Source organism: Balearica regulorum, chromosome 1, assembly GCF_011004875.1.
Source record: "Balearica regulorum gibbericeps isolate bBalReg1 chromosome 1, bBalReg1.pri, whole genome shotgun sequence".
In the NCBI taxonomy this organism is placed as follows: domain Eukaryota; kingdom Metazoa; phylum Chordata; class Aves; order Gruiformes; family Gruidae; genus Balearica; species Balearica regulorum.
Genome location: NC_046184.1, coordinates 147740859 through 147764448, shown reverse-complemented (window position 1 = coordinate 147764448; position 23590 = coordinate 147740859). Strand labels below are relative to the sequence as shown.

At 41.5% G+C, this 23590-nt stretch overlaps 1 protein-coding gene across 2 annotated transcripts in view; it reads left to right on the top strand.

The window, feature by feature from the left end:
* RNF149 (ring finger protein 149) overlaps nt 1-23590 on the top strand; it is a 32741-nt gene that overhangs the window by 2221 nt on the left and 6930 nt on the right. The window contains exons 2-6 of one of the 2 annotated variants that reach the window (XM_075738254.1): nt 8785-9035; nt 17356-17424; nt 20232-20314; nt 21434-21530; nt 22050-22079. In XM_075738254.1, the coding sequence (XP_075594369.1) occupies nt 8785-9035; nt 17356-17424; nt 20232-20314; nt 21434-21530; nt 22050-22079 (530 nt within the window). The remainder of the gene's footprint in view (nt 1-8784; nt 9036-17355; nt 17425-20231; nt 20315-21433; nt 21531-22049; nt 22080-23590) is intronic. The other variant, XM_075738251.1, reaches the window with a different exon arrangement.

The following is a 23590-nucleotide window of genomic DNA, read 5'->3' as shown; positions in this document are numbered from 1 at the left end:
GCAGAAGACCTTCTTGGGCTTATGCACAGGTTTGGACTTGCTGGTGTAGTTACATCTGTCAATGGTATAAAAAGAGGCGCTACGTGATTGCTGGTTGGGGTTTTTTTTCCCTTAAACTGGCAGAATGTTGCTGATAAGATCTCTATGTATGTAGAGAGTGTGATTTTAGTATAGTATATGTACAAGAGTACATTTGTACTTATACTGACTTTGCAAATGCAGGTTGGACCTCAGGATGGTTTGGATGGGGCAGGAATGTAGTAATATATCACAATATAATCACTATCTCTGCTGGAGTAACAAATCTGTTTCATGTTCAAAACTCTCAAATGTGTAAATGTTTATATTTTTCATTGCACTTTGGGAGTATAGGGAAGAATTACTGTTAGTGTTTTAAATCTTGGATTTTTTGAAGGAGGAGGAGTGCTGAGAACAAATACTCTGGGAAATCTGCAGTGCTGTAACTAAGGACTGGAGTTATATGCATAAGAAACATCCACTTAATGGATTTGCAGTTAGGGGCACTGAAAACTGTGTGAGATGGAACAATGGTTACGGCTGCTAGAGGCACAAACTGAATTACGTGAGGGTGATAAATGGGTAACTTTTCTGATCTCCAAGTTTCATCTTTTCATCCTCCTGAAAGAAAACTGGCCTTTGATCTTTCTGGTGTGTGTGATGTGTGTGTGCTTTTGTTGGTGGTGGTTTTGGTGATTTCAGACTTCAACTTGAGGAAAAAGACATCAGCGAAGAAGTCATTTGCTCTAGCTGGTGTCAAAGCATTTGATAAAGGACAAATTTTCCAAATATTCTGCAGTTCATTTTTCGTGGATAACCTGTGTGCTTCACGAGTACAGCAAGTAGGGATTTTAATTAAAGTTTTGGAGCAGCAGGGCCCAGAGTTTGACTATGTATCTCCTAAAAGAAGGTTCTTCAAATATGACTCTACTGATGTGTCTCATGTTTTTCAGGCCTTTGCTCTCATTCTGACTTATGTTGTTGAAAATGCTGGATGACTTCTCTCTTTGAGGGAAGTAATAATGAAACAACTTCACATGTGGCTGAGGAGGTTTTTTCCCAGTGGAAGATACTCATTTTACCCAAATGACTCAATGACTTCAGCTGTTGAATCTGAGTACTATAAACTCAAACTTCAGTTTTACAGGAATATAGGCTTTGCAAGCAGTCTTAATTCTGTGCGTTTTTGGTGGTGGTGGTGAACTTAATATAATACAGAGGCTTCAAATTCCTTTCCAAAACCAAAATAAATTTTGTACGTAAATATTAGCTGGTAGTGAGTTGGAGAGGAGTCTGGAGAAGCAAGGTGTGGAGAGCAGACTAAGGAGAGTTAGAGGCTCAGTGCTGGTTGAGAAATTAGGGGGAGGCAGAGGTATATTGCAGTGGAAAGAGAAAAGGGTCTTCTCATCCTGTATTTTTCTGTTATACTTCATGCTGGGCATCCAGCTATCTCTAAATCCCCTCTCAAGCTAGAATTTGGTGATCCTTATCAGAACATAAGTTTGATAAATTGAAGACTATGGAATAACATATGATTGTGCTTGACAACCATGCAGTGCTGTGGAGGAAGAGGGACTGGCCATGGTCATTTGAAGATAGATCTGAAGTGGAGCTTTGGTGCATGGCTTGTGGGTTTAAGGGAAGCTTGGGACTTAGCTTGAATATGTGACTTTTGCTACGTAAAGCAAATGGTCTTTGATTTGGCGGAGCTTTTATGCAAGTATATTGAGCAACACAGATGCAAACGAATTTGTACTCATGATTTTAAAAGCTCGTGCTAGCTCCAAAGCAGCAGAGTTTGGGTTAATTTGGGACGTACTTCAACCCTTTGCTACATTGCTTTCAGCATGTCATGGTTTAACCCTGCAGGCAGCTAAAGCAACCACACAACCATTCAGTCACTGTCCTCCCAGTGGTATGGGGGAGAGAATCAAAAAGAAAAAGGTAAAACTCATGGGTTGAGATAAAGACAGTTTAATAGGACACAAAAAGAAGAGGATGATGATGATGATAAAAGAATATACGAAACAAGTGATGCACAGCACAATTGCTCACCACCTGGAACCGATGCTCAGCTAGTTCCTGAGCCTCCCAGCCAACTCCCCCAGTTATATACTGAGCATGATGCCATATGGTATGAATATCCCTGTGGCCAGTTTGGGTCAGCTGTCCTGGCCATGTCCCCTCCCAGCTTCTTGGGTGCCCCCCACCTTCTCCTTGGCAGGGCAGTATGAGAAACTGAAAAGTCCTTGACTGCTTGGCAACAACCGAAAACATGGAGTGTGTTACCAACATCATTCTCATCCTAAATCCAAATCACAGCACTATACCAGCTGCTAGGAAGAAAACTAACTCTATCCCAGCCAAAACCAGGACACAGCACTACTCAGGATTCTCAAGTGGTGTGTAACTTGTGTATTACTGATGCTTTCTACCGAAAGCTTCTGATACTGTACTACTGTAATTCTTGTTTAACTCAGTGACTGTATGATGTTGAGCTACTATGTTGTTCTGAAGAAGCAGGAGTAACTTCAGAATTATTATACCTATTTTATATATGAGTGGATGCATGTTGGAAATGAATGTGGAAAGAGGAGTGCATACCAGTGTTGACTGCTCGACTACTTGACTCTTCTGGTTATGCATCCTCCTTCTTGAGGCAGATGAAAACACAACACGGACCAGGGATTTGGTGAGATGAGGTTGGGGCAGATGGTTGAGACAAAGCTTGTCATAGGAGTACTGTTAAGTGTTTGGTAAAGATCAGATCCATTTGTTTGGACCAGGAGCTAAAGAGAATATTCAGTGTTAATTGTGGTAATGTTAGTAGGGTGCCTGTGCTTAAATAGATCTCAGGACTGACCTCAAACATTTTTACCAAGTTGCCCACTGTGGGAGCTTTCTGGTGTTTCTCATGAGGACAAAAAATAGAATATGTCTGCAGTTGTTTTCCAGATGATAGAAAATTATCTTTATTGTCTGTGGGCATGAATGGGAATAAATATGAATAATTTGAGATGCCTGGAATCAAGATCTGTATCTGTACTGCTTTTGCCTCATCAGGAGAGTGCTGTTTTCCTTTTGCAAGAGAAGACTAGCAATACTAGCAGTAAAACTGACCTTGGCACACTGGCAGGAAACATACCTTCATCTTCAGAGTTCCATATTTGCCCTCATTTCCAGGTATCCTAAGGATCTGCCAGCTCTCACTGCTTTAATTGGATGGGAATGTTAAAAAAAAAAAAAAACAAAACCAAAAAACAACCAAAGCAAAAAAACCCCCACGTACCAGATGTCAAATCTGATTCCACTGAAGCATACTACTTGAAGTAAAGAGGGGTAGCAGTTTGGCAGAACTGCTACCTTGGACTTTTGGAGGGCAGACATTGGCCTGTGTAGGAGACTAGTTGGCAGAGTCCCTTGGGAGGCAGTCCTGAGGGGCAGAGGAGTCCAGAAAGGCTGGACATTCTTCAAGAAGGAAATCTTAAAGGCACAAGAGCAGGCTGTCGCCATGTGCTGAAAGATGGGCTGGCGGGGAAGACAACTGGCCTGGCTGAACAGAGAGCTTTGGCTGGAACTCAGGGAGAAAAAGGAGAGTTTATGGCCTTTGGAAGAAGGGGCAGGCAACTCAGGAGGACTCTGCAGGGAGAAAATCAGAAGGGCCAAAGCCCCGCTAGAACATAATCTGGCTACTGCTATAAAAGACAATAAAAATGCTTCTATAAATAGATTAGCAACAAAGACGGCTAGTGAAAAAAAACATCCTTTATTGGATGTGCGGGGAAACATAGTGACAAAGGACAAGGAAAAGGCTGAGGCGTGTAATTCCCTCTTTGCCTCTTTAGCAGTAAGACCAGTTGTCCTCTGGGTACCCAGCCCCCTGAGCTGGAAGACAGGGACGAGGAGTAGAATGAAGCCCCTGTAATCCAAGGGAAAATGGTTAGCGACCTGCTACACCACTTAGACACACACAAGTCTACGGGGCCAGATGGGATCCACCCAAGGGTACTGAGGGAGCTGGCGGAAGTGCTCACCAATCCACTTTCCGTCATTTATCAGCAGTCCTGGCTAACCAGGAAGATCCCAGTTGGCTGGAGGTTGGCCAATGTGATGCCCATCCACAAGAGGGGCCAGAAGGAGTATCCAGGGAACTACAGGCCTGTCCATCTGACCTCAGTGTAGGGGAAGGTTATGGAGCAGATCATATTGAGTGCCATCATGTCACGTACAGAATAACCAGGTGATCAGGCCCAGTCAGCATGGGTTTATGAAAGGCAGGTCCTGCTTGACTAACCTGATCTCCTTCTATGACAAGGTGACCTGAGTAGTGGATGAGGGAAAGGCTGTTGATGTTGTCTACCAAGACTTTCGTAAAGCCTTTGACACCATTTCCCACAGCATTGTCCTGGAGAAACTGCCTGCTCATGGCTTGGACAGGCGTACGCTTTGCTGGGTAAAAAAAGTGGCTGGATGGCTGGGCCCAAAGAGTTGTGGTGAATGGAGTTAGATCCAGTTGGTGGCCGGTCACAAGTGGTGTTCCCCAGGGCTCAGTACTGGGGCCAGTTCTCTTTAATGTCTTTATCAATGATCTGGAGGAAGGGATCGAGTGCACCCTCAGTCACTTTGCAGATGACACCAAGTTGTGTGGGAGTGTTGATCTGCTTGAGGGTAGGAAGGCTCTACAGAGGGGTCTGGACAGGCTGGATCGATGGGCTGAGGCCAACTGTATGAGGTTCAACAAGGCTCAGTGCCAGGTCCTGCACTTGGGTCACAACAACCCCATGCAATGCTACAGGCTTGGGGAGGAGTTGCTGGAAAGCTGCCTGGCGGAAAAGGATCTGGGGTTGCTGGTCGACAGCCGGTTGAATATGAGCCAGCAGTGTGCCCAGGTGGCCAAGAAGGCCAACAGCATCCTGGCTTGTATCAGAAATGGTGTGGCCAGGAGGATGAGGACAGTGATTGTTCCCCTGTACTCGGCACTAGTGAGGCCACACTTTGAGTGCTGTGTTCAGTTTTGGTCTCCTCACTGCAAGAAGGACACTGAGGTGCTGGAGTGTGTCCAGAGAAGGGCAGCAAAGCTGGGGAAGGATCTAGAGCACAAGTCTTATGAGGAGCATCTGAGGGAACTGGGGTGGTTTATCCTGGAGGAAAGGAGGCTGAGGGGAGACCTTATCGCTCTCCACAACTTCTTGAAAGGAGGTTGTAGCCAGGTGGGTGTGGGTCTCTTCTCCCAAGTAACAAGTGACAGGATGAGAGGAAATGGCCTCAAGTTGTGCCAGGGGAGGTTTAGGTTGGATATTAGGAAAAATTTCTTCACCGAAAGGGTTATCAAGCATTGGAACAGGCTGCCCAGGGAAGTAGTGGAGTCACCATCCCTGGAGGTATTTAAAATGTGTAGATGTGGTGCTTAGGGACATGGTTTAGTGATACATTTGGCAGTGTTAGGTTTACAGTTGGACTTGATCTTAAAGGTATTTTCCAACCTAAATGATTCTATGATTCTCAACCTAGAAAACAATTTTACTCTAGCAGAGTAAAAATGTGGTTATTTATTGCAAAATTAGGAAGTGATAGAAAGGTAAAGCCAACAAAATGTACTCTTAGTAGATAGGTGTATGTAATACTTGGAGTTCTTTTTATAAATGTGATTTGAGGTCTCCTGAGTTGTGTTGCAGTTGAAAAAGCTGATGGAATGACTCAACAGCATTTTCAGTCTTTGAATAATGTGTTTCAGAACAGAAGTCTAAAATTAGTGAGGAATGAGTTAAAGCCTTTAGTCTTACAGGCTGCTCAGGACAATTGCTTCTCTGAGACTGCTCTTGTTCCTTTTGTAATAGTGGATCACAATTATTTTTTTTTCTTCCCTTCCTTCTGTCTTGTGGCCTTCAAGACCATTGTGTTTAGTTGCATGTATTTTTAATGGCAGCTTCATCACCAAGTCTTTAAAACTGTTAAAATGCTTTTAATGGGCATTTATTTAAAAATGTATGGTATTCTTGTGTTAGTTCTGAAACTAGAAGGTGTCACAGTGTCTAGCAGCCATTGCACAGAAGTGTCCTGACTTCCATTTCAAGGAAGTAACTGGCTGATAGTTGGACCATGCTAGTGACACAACAGAGAAAGGCATTACTGATTGTTTTGAGGTTTTTAAATACCTCTTTGTAAGAAACCATGCAGAGAGCTAGATAGCAGGATTAAATTGACTCAGGATTTCAGGATTGAGGAGGAAACATTTATTGATTGAAAAATCTAGGCTGCCTCTAATCTCGAAACTTTCTTTTCTTCCCCAAGCCTGAATGAAACCACATAAATCTTTCCTGTACTGTTCACTTGCCATCCTTAGGCACCCCTCCTGTTATTTGTGACTCTTACAGTTGATTAAGGGCATTGGACCTGATCTTCTGATTTAGGTGTGTGGATAACAGTTCTCAGCAATGTGAGATAAATTTCTATGTTTATATGTTCTTTTCTTGTTAACTTCCTGTGTGGGTTGTACAGGGTCAGAAAGCAGGGGGTGTTTCACACACTCTCTTTATGAGATTCATAAGTCTGGTAATGCTTTCATAGAATCACAGAATGGTTTGGGTTGGAAGGGACCTTAAAGATCATCTAGTTCCAACCCCCCTGCCATGGGCAGGGATACCTTCCACTAGACCAGGTTGTCCAAGGCCCCATCCAAGCTGGCCTTGAACGCTTCCAGAGGGGACATGCACAGCTTCTCTGCGCAACGTGATCCAGTGCCTCACCATCCTCATAGTAAAGAATTTCTTCCTGAAGTGCTGGTTCAGAGAGGAAAAATAATATTAATTAACCAGTTTTTAGTATGCTAGGACTTGTGGTATCATGTGGATCAGCATGTTGGTGGTGACTAGAAGTAATTAGCAGAGCCTAGTTGCTTGTGAATTTGTCTTGGTCTTCAGCTGCACTGCTTTGTGTCTCCTAACGCACCCACCAGGCAAGGCAACACATGCTGGGAGCTTGGGTGGGTGCTGCTGGCGAGCCAAGTGGGTGCCTGAGGGGAGGCACAAGTAGGGCCTTTTCCCAGTAGCATCTTTTTTTTGTCTCTCCGCACCATCCTCAAAACTTCCAGAAGTGTAACCCTGTTTGGAAAATCTGCTTTCTTGCTGGGCCTGGATCTGCCAGAACAGGTATAATGGTTCTTACAGTAGATGACCAGAAGTGGGATGGTTGCGTAAGGTGAAGCTGAAAAAGGGTAACTGGCATTGAGATGGAAAGATTATTCAACTAGTAACTGGAACTTTTAATATTTCATCCATAGCAGACTGTCTACAGCTTACAGAAGCAGGAGCTGCTGTGTACAGAAGTGAAACTTCTGCAAATTCCCCTTGGCATGGTAGCAGAGTGACCAGGTTGATGGGGTGTCACAGCCAGAACCATCTCAACTAAAGGACTTCTAAATATTTCAGGCAAATAACTCTTTGTCTTAGTAGGCAGAGAGGTGGGTGAGTCTGGAATGCTGCTTTGAGTTTTGAAAATCCTTGCTTGATGTAATGTTATAAATGAGGCAACCGTTTTTTTTGACATAGCTTCTCAGCAGTGAATCTAACACAGCCGGGAGGGGGAAAAAAGGCTTTAAGTCTTCAGTGGAAGGTCTTGTTGCAGGTAGGTAACAATGTGAATCTAAAAAGGTAGCTGTGACATTACAGCTTTAGCTTTTTGGTTAGGAAAACCCCCTCCTTTCTTCTTCCTCTGCTATCTCTCTGAATCAAGCTTAGTTTCACTTTTTCTCAGAGGTAGGAGTGCAAAGTAAGCTATAAAGCCATAACTTATCAAGGGTGTATAGCAGTGTTGGTACACACAAAGAACTATTCAAATAAAAATAGCATAGACCAGTGAAAAGGAGACATTTTAAACTACATTTGTTTGTAATTTATTTTGTAATACTTAGGTTAGATGTTTCTGAGACAATACTGGAGATGCTTCCAGACAAAATGGAGTAAGACTCTAGTCACAGAGGATCTTTGGTTTCTGCTAGTTGGTCTTGACAGTATCTTACTGGTTTTGGTGGCAGTATGGTGGTTAAAGGTTTTTTTTGGTGGTGTTTTTTGTTTGTTTGTAAATAGATGCTGTTTCATATGGATTGAGTGCTTTCAAGTTTTAATATAATAGGAAAATCCTTTGATTCCCAATGCTTCCAAAAGAGTCTCAAAGTATTTCTTGACAAGTCCTTGTCATGAAGTTTCATTACATTTTGAATATTTAGTATTGAAGAATCTTTAAGTGTTTCAATGTTTAATATTAAATATCTGAATATTTTTTCTCTTTTTATTCATGTATCCAGTGTAATTGTGCTATGGATTCAGATTCAGACTTAATTGAATGTGTCTCTCTTTGTGGTATTCACATACTGTCTCCAGCAGCAGCTAAAATTTCCACACTGACAAATAAAAGACCAGCTGTTCCTGAGTTGCATAGTAGAACTTCAGCAGGATGAGATATGTATAACTTGCCTGGTTTTTTTGCATGGCATCCACATCCCACCTCACTATGTGGAATGAGTAGCATAGGATCTTGAACAGTAAAGATGCATCTGTTGAACTTTATTGTGAGTTTCATAAAGTAAATAAAGGGTTCTTTACTAGTAAACTTGATATCAAGTCTGCTGTTCCTGAGAAAACCTCAGAGGTTTTGCTGTAACTTTGCTCACTGCTCTTAACTGAAGAGGCCCAAACTAACATCAAGCCAGAATGCTGAAATTTTCACTGTGATGACTGACTTTTTTTTTTCTTTTTCCCCCTCCAACAGGAACAGGAAATACAGTGGTGATAATGGTTGGCTATCCAAAAGGAATAGAGATATTGGAGCCAGTACGAAGAGGGATTCCAGTAAAAATGACTATTGTTGTTGGCACACGACATGTTCAGGAATATATTAGTGGTCAGTCGGTTGTGTTTGTAGCCATCGCCTTCATCACCATGATGATTATATCACTTGCTTGGCTTATATTTTACTATATACAACGTTTCCTGTACACAGGATCACAGTTTGGAAACCAGGTAATTGGAGATGATGATGCTTTAGATTATTTACCATCTTCTCATGTCAAATCTGTTGCCTAACTTTGCTTGCTTATTGAAGCATTCTTGAAGATCTGTGCCTTTTTGCTGCTTTAGTATCTGTGAATGCTACTCAGTAATGGTTAGTGAGGCTAATAAGTGTGTGAATTGGCATTGCAGGTTTGGCTAGTTGTAATTATTAGATGCCTGTATGAAGTTGTGAAAAATACATGTAGCCACTTGTGAACCACTGAGTAAAGGCAGCTTCTTGTGTAATTTGTCACCTCACTTAAACTTAACTTCCTTTTGACATGAGAAATTATTTTCATTTTTTGGTAATTTTCATTCTGAAAGTACTAATTTCCCTAATTAGATTTTTTTTTCTAATGTAGAGGGACCATGGTAATTTTTTTTTTCTTAAGACCCACAAGTAATTAGGGCTAAAATTTTGGTTCTAAAGCTTTATGAAAACTTCTTTTGATACTTGTAGTCGTACTACTCCACTGTAGAGTGGAGACCAGAATGGCACCAGAATAGAAGGAGCATGTGTGGTGAGATTCAGCTCTTGGACTATCTGAAGCACTGAGACCGGTGGGAGTACTGGGAAGGTCAGGAAGGAATAATTTTGCTCCTTAATTAGCCCCTTCCAAATCCTTGTTTTTCTTTGAAAGGTTAAAAAAAAAAAAGTGAGCTTTCTTTTTTTTTCCCTGAGGGAAGTACTTCCTCATAGAATAATTTGGGTTGGAAGGGACCTCTGGAGGCTATCTGGTTTAAACCTCCACACTCAGGAGAGCAACTTACATGGAGTTGTTGAGGTTGTAGTCCAGCTGAGTTTTCAAAATATCTTTGGATGGCACTTTCTTGTGCTTTTCAGCTCTTGCAGATATGTTAGGTTCCTTCCAAGGTCATCAGCAGTTCTACCACAGTTCTCTACTAAGAGTGAAAAAGAAAGTTGTACTTGTTTTTCTTTGCAAGCAGTTCTCTGTGGGTCTTTTAATCCTTAGTTCAGAACAAAAAAAAAAACAGTTTCAAAAGACTGCTTATCATGTGAACGTCCCCTGCCTTCTGTTTGAACCTGTAGATTCTGGCTTTGGGGGAGGAAGGAAGGGAATTTTTGTCTTCAGGAGTCTGAACTCTGATTATGACTTGCAGGATTCTTCTAGGAAAATAATTTATCTTTTTGGTAATTGAGGATAACACATGGGACTTCTCTATTGGTTAAACTTGTAGTCTACTTGAAATGTTGGTTCCCTAGAGTCTTTTTTACTAAGCTTTAAGTCTTAGAACTTACATTCTGAGAATACTTTCAAGAAAACAGAACTTTTGAGAAGTATTTATAGAAAAAAGGGTGTGTTTTTGTTGTTGTAACAGTTGTTTGATGAAGAAAGCTGCTTCTTCCTGTTATCTTGGCTTTAGTGTAGTGTTGTGGTTTAGACCCAGCTAGCACGTGGCCACTTGCTCACTTGTTATCCCCCTGCCCCCATCCCTGGTGGGATAAGGAGGAGAATTGGAAGAAAAAGGTAAAACTCATGGGTTGGGATAAGGACAGTTTACTGGGACAGCAAAGGACAAGGAAAATAAAACCAACAATACTTATAAAAGATTATACAAAGTGGGTGATACACAATGTAATTTGTTCACTACCTGGAGCCCAATGCTTAGTTTGTCCTGCAGCAGTGACCCCTTGTCCCTGGCCAGCTCCCTTTATATACTGAGCATAAAGTCATATGGTATGGAATATCCCTTTGGCTAGTTGGGGTCAGCTGTCCTGGCTGTGTCCCCTCCCAGCTTCTTATGAAAGCTAACTCTATCCCAGCTGAAAACGAGGATATTATCCACCCCTTATTCTATGCCATCTACGTCATGCCCAGATCCTACACTTTACAATTAATCACCACCACTCTTCCTGTTTTTGATACGTATAGATAGATACAGAGATATCATTCCCTTAGTCTGTAGGCTGTCCCTCTAAAATGTCTCTTGAGTTGAGTTAGTCCACAACTTTGGGCTCCATCTGTCATAACAGTCTTTCAGGGCAGGAGAGATGGTGTGCGCTGTTGGATTGTTGCATGCTGCATTTGGAACTTGTGGCTGGTGTGTCTGGCATGGTCCGTGCCCGAAGTCTGTGCGTTGAAGATGTTCATCTTGAGGAAGTGCTGGGTGCCAGTTGCTGAAGCCAGTTCAAGTTCCATCATCGCTGCACTTTGCTGGGTTTCATAAAGTTAATCCTTCATTAATTTGGGTGATTTTTACTTCAATACCATTGATTCAGCCTATAGCAATTGTAGTAGTGATGACATAAAATGGCAGGGATATTTAGCAATTAATATAATATAATTTATTGGCTATTCTCACCTAAGATCAAATCCCCTTCTCACCCTAAATCAAATCAAGTACGCATCAGACTTCCCCGTCCTTGTGCATCACCCACCAAGTGCAGCCAGGTCCTTGAGCAAAAGCAATCCCATGGATAGGTTTGCCTTTGCCTGAAGCGGGGATAACCCAGACTGTCTTCCCCTACATATTTTTCATGTGCAGTACAGGGACTTTATCCCCTTCTACAGTGCATGGAAGTTTTGACTGGGCAGAGCCAGCTTGCTTGGCAGACCCCCTAGTGTTGACTGACCAGGTGGCCTTAGCTAAATGTGTATCCCGATGTTTGAAGGTCCCACCACCCGTTGCTCTCAGTGTAGTCTTTAGCAGCCCATAGTATCATTTGATTTTCCCAGAGACTGGTGCATGACAGGGGATGTGATACACCCACTCAATGCCCAGGTGACTCTTTGGCCCAGGTGTCTATGAGGGTATTTTGGAAATGAGTCTTGTTTTCTGACTCAGTTCTTTCTGGGGTGCCATGTCACTACAGGACTTACTTTTCAAGGCCCAGCATATTGTTCTGGCCAGTGGCATGGGGCACAGGATGTGTTTCCAGCCATTCAGTGGTTGTTTCGACCATTGTAAGCACATAGTGCTTGCCTTGGTGGGTTTGTGGGAGTGTGATGTAATCAGTCTGCTAGGCCTCCCCATATTTCTATTTCAGCCATTGTCCTCCATACCAGGAAGACTTTAACCGCTTGGCTTGCTTGATTGCAGCACGTTTCACATTCATGGATCACCTGTGCAATAGTGTCCATGGTCAAGTCCACCCCTTGATCACAAGCCCATCTATATGTTGCATCTCTTCCTTGATGGCCTGAGGTGTCATGGGCCCACCAAGCTATAAATAATTCACCCTTATGTTGCTGGTCCAGATTCACCTGAGCCCATTCAGTCTTAGCAGCCTGATCCACCTGCTAGTTCTCTTGAAGTTCCTCAGTGGCTCAACTCTTGGGTACATGGGCATCTACATGATGTACTTTTACAACCAGCTTCTCTAGCTGGGCAGCAGTATCAGCAGCCCAGGTAGGCTTTATGGTGAAACTGGCTTTCAGAATAATTTGAACTATTTTCTTCCCTTTCTCAGAAACTTCTGTTGTATTGCCCCATATGATGATGTTGTCAATGTATTGCAGCATCACCCCATTCCAGTGCAGTCTGGATCAGTCCATGGCAAATGGCGGAGCTGTATTTCCACCCCTGGGGCAGTCGATTCCAGGGTGCTGGAAGCCCCTCCAAGTGAAAGCAAACTGTGGTCTGCACTCTCCCACCAAAGGGATTGAGAAAAACACATTAGCGATATCAATTGTGGCGTACCACTTGGCTGCCTTTGACTCCAGTTCATATTGAAGTTTTGGTGTGTCTGACATGGCAGCACTCATTGGTGATGTGACTTCATTCAGGCCAGGACAGTCTACTGTCAGCCTCCACTCTCCATTGGACTTCTGCACTGGCCATATGGGACTGTTAAAAGGTGAGTGAGTTCTAGTGATCACTCCCCGGCTCTCCAGTTGACAAGTCAGCTTATGGACGGGAACCAGGGAGTCTCAGTTGGTGTGATGTTGCTGTCAGTGCACTGTTGTGGTAGTGATTGGCACCTGTAATTCTTTGACCCTTAGCAACCTCACAAGGGAAGGGTCCCCCGAGAGACCAGGCAAGGTAGACAGCTGTTTCATTTCCTCTGGCTCCAAGGCAGCTACGCCAAAAGCCCGCCAGTACCCTTTTGGGTCCTTGAAATACCTTCTCTGGAGGCAGTCTATGCCAAGGATGCAGGGAGCCTCTGGGCTGGTCACAATGGGGTGCTTCTGCCACTCATTCCCAGTTAGACTCACTTCAGTCTCCAGTACAGTTAGCTGTTGGCATCCCCCTGTCACTCCAGAAATACAGATGAGCTCTGTCCCTTCATAGCTGGATATCATAAGGGTACACTGTGCACTGGTGTCCACTAGAGCCTTATACTCCTGTGGGTCTGATGTGCCAGGCCATCAGATCCACACAGTCCAATAAACGTGGTTGTCCCTCTGCTCCACCTGGCTGGAGGCAGGGCCCCTCTTGTCCTGGTCATCATATTCATTATTCACTTCTTGTAAAAATGACTTAGAAGTCCCTTCAAGAGGATCAGAAGTATGATCAGGCCTTCCACTAGGTCTGGGGGGCTACCCACTGGAAACTGAAGTGGCATTTTTCTTAGAAGAATCCCCTTTTGTGATTGTTTTTCCTTGCAACTCATGTATTTGTGCCTCTAAGGTTGAGGTAGGTTTTCCATCCCACTTCCTCGTGTCCTCTCTGAGGTCACGCAGGAAAAAGCACAGTGTGCCTTGTGGTGTGTACCCTCTATATCATCTCTTGAGCAGAGGAATGCTTACTCCTAATAGCTGAGATACTGGTCTGTACAGGTGGGGAGTAGGACATATTCTCTTCAAGTTGCTGGACCTTCTGGGACAGTTTCTCCATAGCTGAGATAAGGGAGGAAGAGACACTTTCTTTGTATTGCCCGAGTCAGCCAGCTACTTCATCCACTGTTGATGCCTCTTCACCTTTCCAGTCCATTACTGCCAATGCGTTGGTGTATGACGATGGTGGGCTCTGTACAAACTTCTGCCACATGGGTTGGGTACATTGGACTTCATCAGGATCTGTGGGTAACTGCGTGTTTTCCAGGTCATATAAACCATCTCCCGCACTGCTAATTCCCTAAGGTACTCAACACCTCTCTCTATGGTGGTCCACTTGCCTCGATGGCACGCAACATCTTCACTGAAGGGATACCTTTCCCTCATGCCTGATAAGAGTTGCCTCCAGAGGTTGAGGGCTTGTGTCTTCTTACCAATTACCTTGTCAATGCCCCCTTTCCTAGACAGGGATTCCAACTGCTTGGCCTCCCTTCCCTCTAATTCCAGGCTACTGACCCCATTATCCCAGCATCGGAGCAGCCAGGTAATGATGTGCTCACCTGGATGGTGGCTGAAATATTTTCTGATATCGTGCAGCTCACTCGGGGACAGGGACCAGGTGATTACCTCTGATTCTGCCTCTTCCTCCTGTTCTTCTTGTGGTCCAGGTTTATTGTCATCGCTTACTAAGCGATCTGATTTTTTTTGTCTAGTTCTTCTGTGTAGGGATGACTGATATGGGCATGGGTGGGTGGGGTGTTTTGTGGGTGTTTTGGTTTTTTGTTCAGCCACAGTGCCTGTTGGTCTGTTTTCCCTCTTTCCTCTGAGGGCGCTGCCTACTATCGAGCAGTGTTTGGTAGATACTGGCCAGGGCCCAGCACAGTGCAGTAAGTTATGCCTCTTTGGAATAGCTTCAGCATTTTCCTTTCAAACATCCTACCATTTTATCAGGGTCTTGTAGTTGTTCAAGAGTGAAGTTCCAAACCATTGGAGTGAGAAGTTCTCTAGATACCTGCCTATATTCTCCCACATGCCATGCCACCCATGATTGTGCAGCCTCGGGGCAGATTCCTGGGTGGTATTCTTAAAACAAGTTTTTGTAACCCTAAACAAGGCCTGGAACACATTCAGGAGACATAGCAATAGGAGCATACTGGCTTGAATGTCCCAAGGGTATTCAAAATCCTCAAAAGCTGCTGTAACCAGCCTGAAGGAAAAAGGGGAGGTAAAAGAGTGGGAGAAATTATCCTCCATCTTCCCTGTAGATGGGGTGTAATTATTAATGAATTCCAAGAGGTGCCATCTGAGCTATGGGCATGAGAGCAATGCCATATACAAATACCAGCTTAGAGCTCATGACCAGTGATGTTCTTATAAGTTGATGTCACATGGTACAGCAAAATGAGAATCCTGACCCCTCTCCCAGAGGTGATAAACAGTGCTGCAGGGATTACATAGAGCGAGTAAGGATTTACGTACCACAGCCATGTGAACAAACAAAACACCATTGTGACCAGTGACTGTTTAAATAATATAATAAATGTATATAATGACTTTGTTTTAATATGCTCTGGTCAGACCTGTCGTCATCTCAACCCTTCGTGCCACCTGTTGGGCACCAAAAAGGACCATTGTGGTTTAGCCCCAGTCAGCAGCTGCTGCTTGCTCACTCCTCCCCTGGTGGGATGGGGACAAGAATCGGAAGAAAAAGATAAAACTCATGGGTTGGGATAAGGACAGTTTCTAGGACAACAAAGGGAGAGGAAAATAACACCACCACCACTTACAAAAGACTATACAAAGCAGCTAATACACAATGCAATTTGCTCACCACCCGAGCCCCAATGCCCAGCTTGTCCCCCAGCTGTGACCCCTCCTCCCTGGCCAGCCCTCTTTATATACTAAGCATGATGCCATATGGTATGGACTATTGCTTTGGCAAGTTTGGGTCAGCTGTCCTGGCTGTGTCCCCTCCCAGCTTCTTGTGAAAATTAACTTAATCCCAGCCAAAAATCAGGGCAGATAGTTCATGCTAAAAGAAGTTCAAATGCTTTATAAGTGGTTTTAAGAGCATTTTTTTTAGGCTGAATGTGATGTTTCCCAGAAATATGTACCACAAACTCTTAATAGATTTTGCCATTGGGCTTGTCATCTAGATGCTTCCTAAATTAAATTGTGTAGTGTTAGAAGGTTATGCCACTGCTCCTTGATTCTCCTCCTTTTAAAATGGCCATTGAAAACAAAAAAATATAAAACTATGCAAAGTTTGAAAATGTTGTGAATATCTTGGTCAAGATACGTCATTAGAAGTCTTAAAATAATTTTGGAAACAAAAAGCCACTTTTCTAACCCAAATGTTATTTTGCTTGGCTTATTGACTCCAGTATAATTAAAACTTGGGATTTAAGCATACCATGCGTTAAAGCAAGTTACTGTGTAGCTGCTAAGTGAAGGTGAAAACTGGTTTCTGAAGATTTATTCTAACATCAGTTTAGCAGTAAATCTTTGGAAGACCTCCTTGCTACTGAAGATGAAACAGGACTGTGCAGAAAACCCTGAGGTGATACAGAAGGTAGAATAGACTGCTGCTGGTTGTCTGTCCATTTCTGAAAGAACTTTCAGACTAATTCTTTTTAACACTATAAAAAAAAAAATCCCAATTTTCAATACTACAAGTTTGTAAAATTATATAAGTCATTGTAATTATCATTACAGAGAAAAGCTGCCATTACGGGTTTTTTTATTCCTTTACGGTATTTCATCAGCAAGGGTCACTGCTAGACAGATCAACATATGTTAATTGAGAGTGTTTAATTTCTCAATTTCTAGCAGTAGCTAGCACTTTGTCTTGGAATACAGTACTGCTTTCTTTTCTTGCCTCCCTCCAAGCATAATCAGGACTGTTACTGTATAGAAGTCCAAGATGGTGTCTTATGTCTGTTAAGCCTTTCTTGTCGTCTCCTTTGCATAATGTGCCCTTTCAGTGCAAAGCTTTGTTTGTATAATGTGTGAGGCAGTGTTTAACTGAGGGGAAGCATTAATAGCTGCAGCAGCCTTTTGACCTAGTAGCCAGCTGTTGGCTGCCCGGCAGGATTCTGCCTTCTCTCAAGCTTGTGCAAAACCTATGACATGCTTGCTCATGGGCTCACCTAACTAGAAGGTCTGGTTATATGGCTGTGGTTTCAGCTCTGATACCTCCAAAGCCTAAATTAATGTCAATTTTCCTGTGCGGGAAGGCCCTTGATGCAGGCAGGCAGTCATGATACGAGGCTGTGTATGTCAACTTCGTCTGCATAGTTCTGCACTGGTCGAGTTCATTGTAAGAGCATGATGCTTATAGATAATTTTTGCTGGTGTGCCCTGAGAATGCAAAACTTGCAGTTCTTCAACTTCTGCTGGCTGGAAGTATTTTGTAAACAAATTAGCTAGCCAGAGATGAATCTTTAAATGCATTCAGAAGATTTAGTAATCCACATGGAAAGTATTAAAAAGCTTTGAAATGTAACTTTTAAAACTAACTTGTGTACTAATATTTAAAATCTTTATTCAAGGGACATAGAAAAGAAACCAAGAAAGCAATCAGCCAGCTTCAGCTGCATACTGTAAAACGTGGAGAAAAGGTAATTCAGTGGCTCTGGTTATTGCTGTATGGTTTAAAAACTGTTGTGATGTCTGTATAGAATTTAAACTAAAATTCTCACATTGTAATTGCAATTTGACTTGTAGAATTTTAGGCTCATTTTAGCACCTTTGCTTAGAAGGCCAAGCTTAAAAATGAAGAGTCAGATTTGAACTACTTATGAAATGTAAGGCTGTTTTGTTGTAAATAATATCTGGTCATACAGAATGTTGTGGGAGACTACAGGGCTGATACTGTAAAGATGAGGAAGCACTAATACCTTACCAGCACTTGAAAACAGCAACAAGTGGATTGCAAAATACTTCCTAGGACCTATTGATTGCACAGTTCTTAGAGCTGATGTAATGCTTTGTTTTCTTAAAAGTACATCCATCTTTTTATTGATCAGAAGGTCTTAGAAATCTAAAAAGCTTTAAAAAATGAAACACTTGTTTCATCTTTTGACATACAATACATTAAGGAGCTGTATAGATTTACTTGAAGCATAAATTTTTTAGATGTACATTTCTATGTATTAAATCTATTCTAAAAATTAAAACAACTTTCAAAAAGTTAGCTTTGACAGCATGGAGCCTGAAGTCATAGCTGTATTAGAATAACTGAAGTAGAAAAAGGCAAGTCTTTGAAAGAAAATACTATTTTAGTCAGAGTTGCAGGCAGCTCTGATCCTAGATGGTCAATTAGTTTATGACTAGACTTCTGCTACTACACAGACATTTTTCCCTGCCCTTGTTTGTCGTATTTGATTAGTTTTTACTTAAGGACTGATTTGCTCAGAGATGAAAAACAAGGATTAGTTTTTAAATCCATGAATAAAATGAAGGTGAGAAAGGACATTTATGTGTAAGAACTTTAAAAGCTATGGTGCATCAAGCTGTTCAGCTCAGGCCACATGCTACAGAGAATGTGTCCTTCATTTAGTAAATCAGTGTTGAAGTGAAAAACACCCAGCTGTCTTTGAAATTGCCTCTTTTCCTTGTACGCATTCAGCATTTTTAAGTAGCATTTTACAAGTATTTGTTACTTTTAATTATGTTCTAAATTCCATCAAAAAGTAATCTATTTCAAGCTGTGAACAGAGAGGTGTTTGTGCTACTGTTCATACAATGGTGAGATCAGAGATCAAGAAAGATGGAATTGAACCAAAACTTGTATAAAGCAGTATCAAAGCAGAATATCAGCATAGAAAGAAATGGATGTAAAAGGGTCATGATGAAACCTATGGCGGGAACCACAAGGAAACTGTTAACTGCTTTTAAGTTGATGTTCAGTAAACCTCTAAAAAGGATTTGTATTGTGAAGATTTTTTGCAGTGTAGCAGGTAGTTCCTTCCCATCAATATACCCTTGACTAAAATAAAATGGGGGAATTTAACTAAGTTGTTTTTTAGTATGCTGGTTGTAACTATGAATGCCATGTTAGTTAAGGAAAGTAGAATGAGATTAGATTAAAATCTATTTAAATAGAGGTTTTCTGCTTGGTAAACAATGTCTTCTAATTTGATTTGAATCAGTCTTCTATCAGCTAATTTATGTAACTTAATGATGCAGAGGTACTTTCATGAACTAATGTAAATTTAGCTGGAAATACAGTCCCATCTACTCTGTAAATGTGCCTTTTTTTCTTTAAATATTTCCTTTCAGCCATTATGATTAAAAGAGTATATTTCTTTTGTTGTGACACAGTACAATCTTTCATTATGATTTCACTTAGGGTTGAAGTATTTGACTAAAAATAGGTCAATGTTTTAAAAGTGTACTTTCTATCATGTAGATCTTTCCTGAGAAGCTTATGGGATTATTGTAAAATGGACACTCAAATTTGCGTATGTACAATGTGCTAGGACTTTGTCTCTTGTACAGAATAAAAAATTGTTATAGAATAAATACTTTTCTTAACTTTGCTTATGTAAGAAAAAAAAGTCTTGAATTACTTGGGAATTTAAGGCATTAATTATGTAAACTGATAGCATGCAAAGGAGGGAAAAACTTGCCTTGAACTTGAAAGTTTGCTTACGGTACTAATTCATTTGAGTATTTGTGGTAATGAAATTGAAGTGCTTCAGTAAGCAGTAAACACAAAATACTTATTTTGTGGGGGATGAAAGGGAAGAACTTGGCCCACTGTCCTTCTAATATTTATGTTTTATACAACCCAATTAACATTGAATTATTTCTTTTATCTGGAGATATCCATCATATTTGCACTGCAACTATAAGCATGGCTTCAAGAAGGTAGTAAGACCTGTTAGGAAAGATATTTAACCCTTAGAAAGAAACAAATTGAGGTGGGGAAATAATGCGTTTTGACTGTCTCTCTGGTGTGAGCTTGGAAAGAAGTTTTAAAAAACATCCTGAATTGCATACTTCAGTTCTCTTCTAGCTACCAAGGGATATCTGCTAGGATGTGGTAGGAAAACAAAAAAAAAAAGTGAGGATCAAGGGGGTTGCAATATTGAACCCCAAGAATCTCATCCTACTTAAGCACTTGCAAGTCTTTTAGACCATCAGTTAGGAATTAAAATGTGCACTTTCATCTAAGCTGACCTCTTTTAAAATTTGTTTTATAGTTACTTTAAACTGAAATTTTACTGTACTCCCATGAGCAAAGCCAATGCTTGAGACTTAACAAATTACTTAAGGTACCATGTATAGCTATTTAAATTAGAAAATTTTACATTCTGTTAAGCTAGTTGTTACACAAAGTTTGTTCTGTAATGAAATATGGATTAATGTATTTAATGACTGCAGTATGGAATAATGCATTTAAATGTGTTGTCATCTTTAGGGTTTAGATGTCGATGTGGAAAACTGTGCTGTGTGCATTGAGAACTATAAACTGAGAGACACTGTCCGAATTCTGCCGTGCAAGTAAGTTGTCATCATTGTTCTTTCCTCTTTAGCTTGTTTTCCCTAAGAAATATGTAATGAGCTTTCTGGAAACTCTTCTGAAACTCTGGTAGCAGAGCTGAAGCTGTGCCATTTGTATGGCCTCTTACATGTTGAAGGGCATCGGGATACCATGTAGCATTTTGTATCTATGCGGGGAAAAAGGAGTATTTGGGAGAAGTGTAGGAGTGGTGTAGAGCTTCCTTAGTATTGTTAGAACTGTTGAACTGTATCTCTGTGGTGTCCTTGTGGTTAGTAGCATGTCTTATTTCAGAAAGCTAGCATGAAAGAAGATGCTTCCAGAACTTATTCCATATGCTTCCAGACATAACATGTCTGTTCTAGTAAATTAAGTAGTACCTAATTGTCAGGTTATAAAAGAACAGAGTTACTGTTTAATGTAGTAACTTCTACATCATTTGAAGGAATAGTGTGTGGCTTTCATGATGCCACTGTTGCGGTTTAACCCCAGCTGGCAGCTCAGCCTCACCTACTTGCACACTCACTCCCCCCCCCCAGCGGGATGGGGGAGAGAATTGGAAGAGTAAAAGGGCGAAAACTCGTGGGTTGAGATAAAGAGAGCTTAATGGGTAAAGCAACAGCTGCGTGTGCCAGCCAAACAGAACAAGGAGTTAATCCACCACTTCCCATGGGCAGGCAGGCATTCGGCCATCTCCAGGAAAGCAAGGCTTCGTCATGTGTAATGGTGACTTGGGAAGACAAACGCCATCATTCTGAACGTCCCCCCCGCTTCCTCTTTCTTCCCCAGCTTTATATGCTGAGCATGACGTCATATGGTATGGAATATCCCTCTGGTCAGTTGGGGTCAGCTGTCCCGGCTGTGTCCCCTCCCAACTCCTTGTGCACCCCCCAGCCTACTTGCTGGTGGGGTGGGGTGAGAAGCAGCAAAGGCCTTGGCTCTGTGTAAGCACTGTTCAGAGATAATGAAAACATCCCTGTGTTATCAACACTGTTTTCAGCACAAATTCAAACCATAACCCCGTACCAGCTACTGTGAAGAAAATTAAGTCTATCCCAGCCAAAACCAGCACAAGCATGTAGCTTTCGTGATAAGTTCTAAAGGGCATTTCTTTTCTTTAGGCACATCTTCCATAGAACGTGCATTGACCCTTGGCTTTTGGACCACCGAACTTGTCCAATGTGTAAACTAGACGTTATCAAAGCTTTGGGATACTGGGTATGTTCCACACTTACTTTAATCTTCAAGGTAGAAGTACAGTACAGGAGGCAAGACTTCATGTAACTGTTCAGAATGAGAACAGTTGTTACTTGACGAGACTGAAGAAGCTGGGAAAAGATGCAAGAGTAATTGAGTGAGAACCAGAAAAATAAGGGAATTTCATGGGTAAGAGCTTAAACAGTGTATCAAGCAGCTTATGAATCCTATCTGTACTCTTCTGTGATAACCAATTTTTTCTGTCTCTGGCTGATGACAATAAGGAAGTTGAAGTAGAGGTGAGGCGATTTGCCCAAGCTGCAAAAATATAACTTAATTCAGTAGATCTAGAGCATATATTTGAACTTGTTGAGGACTGCAATTCAAAGGAAGAAATTATAGTTTTTCTATCTTGAGTGTTTGTCTACTTCCACATATGCCCAGTGTTTTATCCCTGTAAATGAGCCAGTACTTCCTAAAGACATTCACAAGAAATTGGTTAAGTAGAGAAAATGATGTGCTCTCATTTCTTTCTGACAGCACCAGAAAAGAGAGATGAAGACACGTGCGGTAGGTTACTCGGTCACTGTTGATAAATAGTCTTGAGTTCCGCTAAAATGCCATAGGCATGAATGTACCTCTTTTATACTGATCTACAGAGATCTTCAGAAGATAGGTGTGTGCCTTGGTTTCAGGGACCTTCCTTTCCTAGTCTAGGTCTGCATTTTGACTAGCTTTTCTCTTATTTCCTTGCAGAGACTTAGCAGATCTATGGAAGACCTTTATGAACTACTTTTTTGTTTTGTCAAAGGCGACAATACTCTTGCTATGTAATATACATACCAGATTGTGGTGCTTCTGTGTGTTAAGTCAGACTTCACTCAAGAGTTGCAGTCTTTTTGTTATGTGAAATAGCTTTTAATGTGGTTATGTTAGCCCCTTATTTTTCGCTCACTTCCCATTCTCGGAGTTGATGTAATTTGTGTTATATGCAGAAGGATATATCCTTTTGTATACAGGCTGAAAGCAGAAATACTAGAACCTTCAGAACACTTCTATTCCCTGAATTCATGCTGTTGCAGAGGATACTGATACCAAACCTATCCAGGAGGAGTAATACTTCCCCCGCTTGTTAGGCAAAATGCATGTTGGAAAGCAGATTGAATGTGATTCTGTGAAATACAGAAGCCCAGTTCTTTTTTCTAATGGAGTGGGGGGAATGTGTTCTGCTTATGCATCAATTATTCAAGTCCCACTAAAGCTAATAATGTGGGAAATCATTCAGTATTTTTTTCCTAGCTTAGTTTTCAACCTGATCCAGATTGCCCAATCTAGTTTGCAGAGTGATTGTGTGAATTTTTTTACTGATATGAGGGGGAAAAAGTGCGAAGAGCAAGGCAGCTTCTTTCAGCAGTATGCTTGCTAAGTGACATAACTGCAGACAAGAATGTGCAGCCTTTATTATAGAAATCTCCTAAACCTTCTGCAAAGAGGCTGAAGGCTCAGTTCAGTTTTATGGAAAATAAATACTTCAGATGCTTCAAAAATTTTAAAGGCTTAAAGTAGAAAGAAGTCACTAAGTCCTTTTACCTGGCTTTTCCTTTGTAAAGAGCTGACATCAGTTCTGTGTTATGCTACTTCTTACAAGAAAAAGAGCTGCAGTTCAGCATGTCTGATTTAGTAGAGCATTGTTGAATCTTGTGGTTCCAGTGCTTATTTAACTGCCTAAGTTTTGGAAACCAAAATCATTAATGCCCCCCGCCCACACATGTAGAGATCAGTATCACATGCATCTTAACTTGTGTTCAATTGTAGCAGTTCTGTAGCTTGTTAAAATTCAGTGCATTTTAAAATATGCTGCTTTGGTGCTAAAGAAAGAATCAGCCTAGAATTTCTTAAATCTTAAGATGGGCCTTTGCTAACTGTTTAAGGAGGGGAAAAATACTGTGAAGCCCGCAGAATAGGTACTTGTACTGCAGTGTACTTATGTATAAATAATGTCAGTGTATTAATGGCAATGGCTTAGTGAAGGCAGTCTGTTTAATTTTAGGAACAGAACTGTGCATGTAGGACTTCTAATT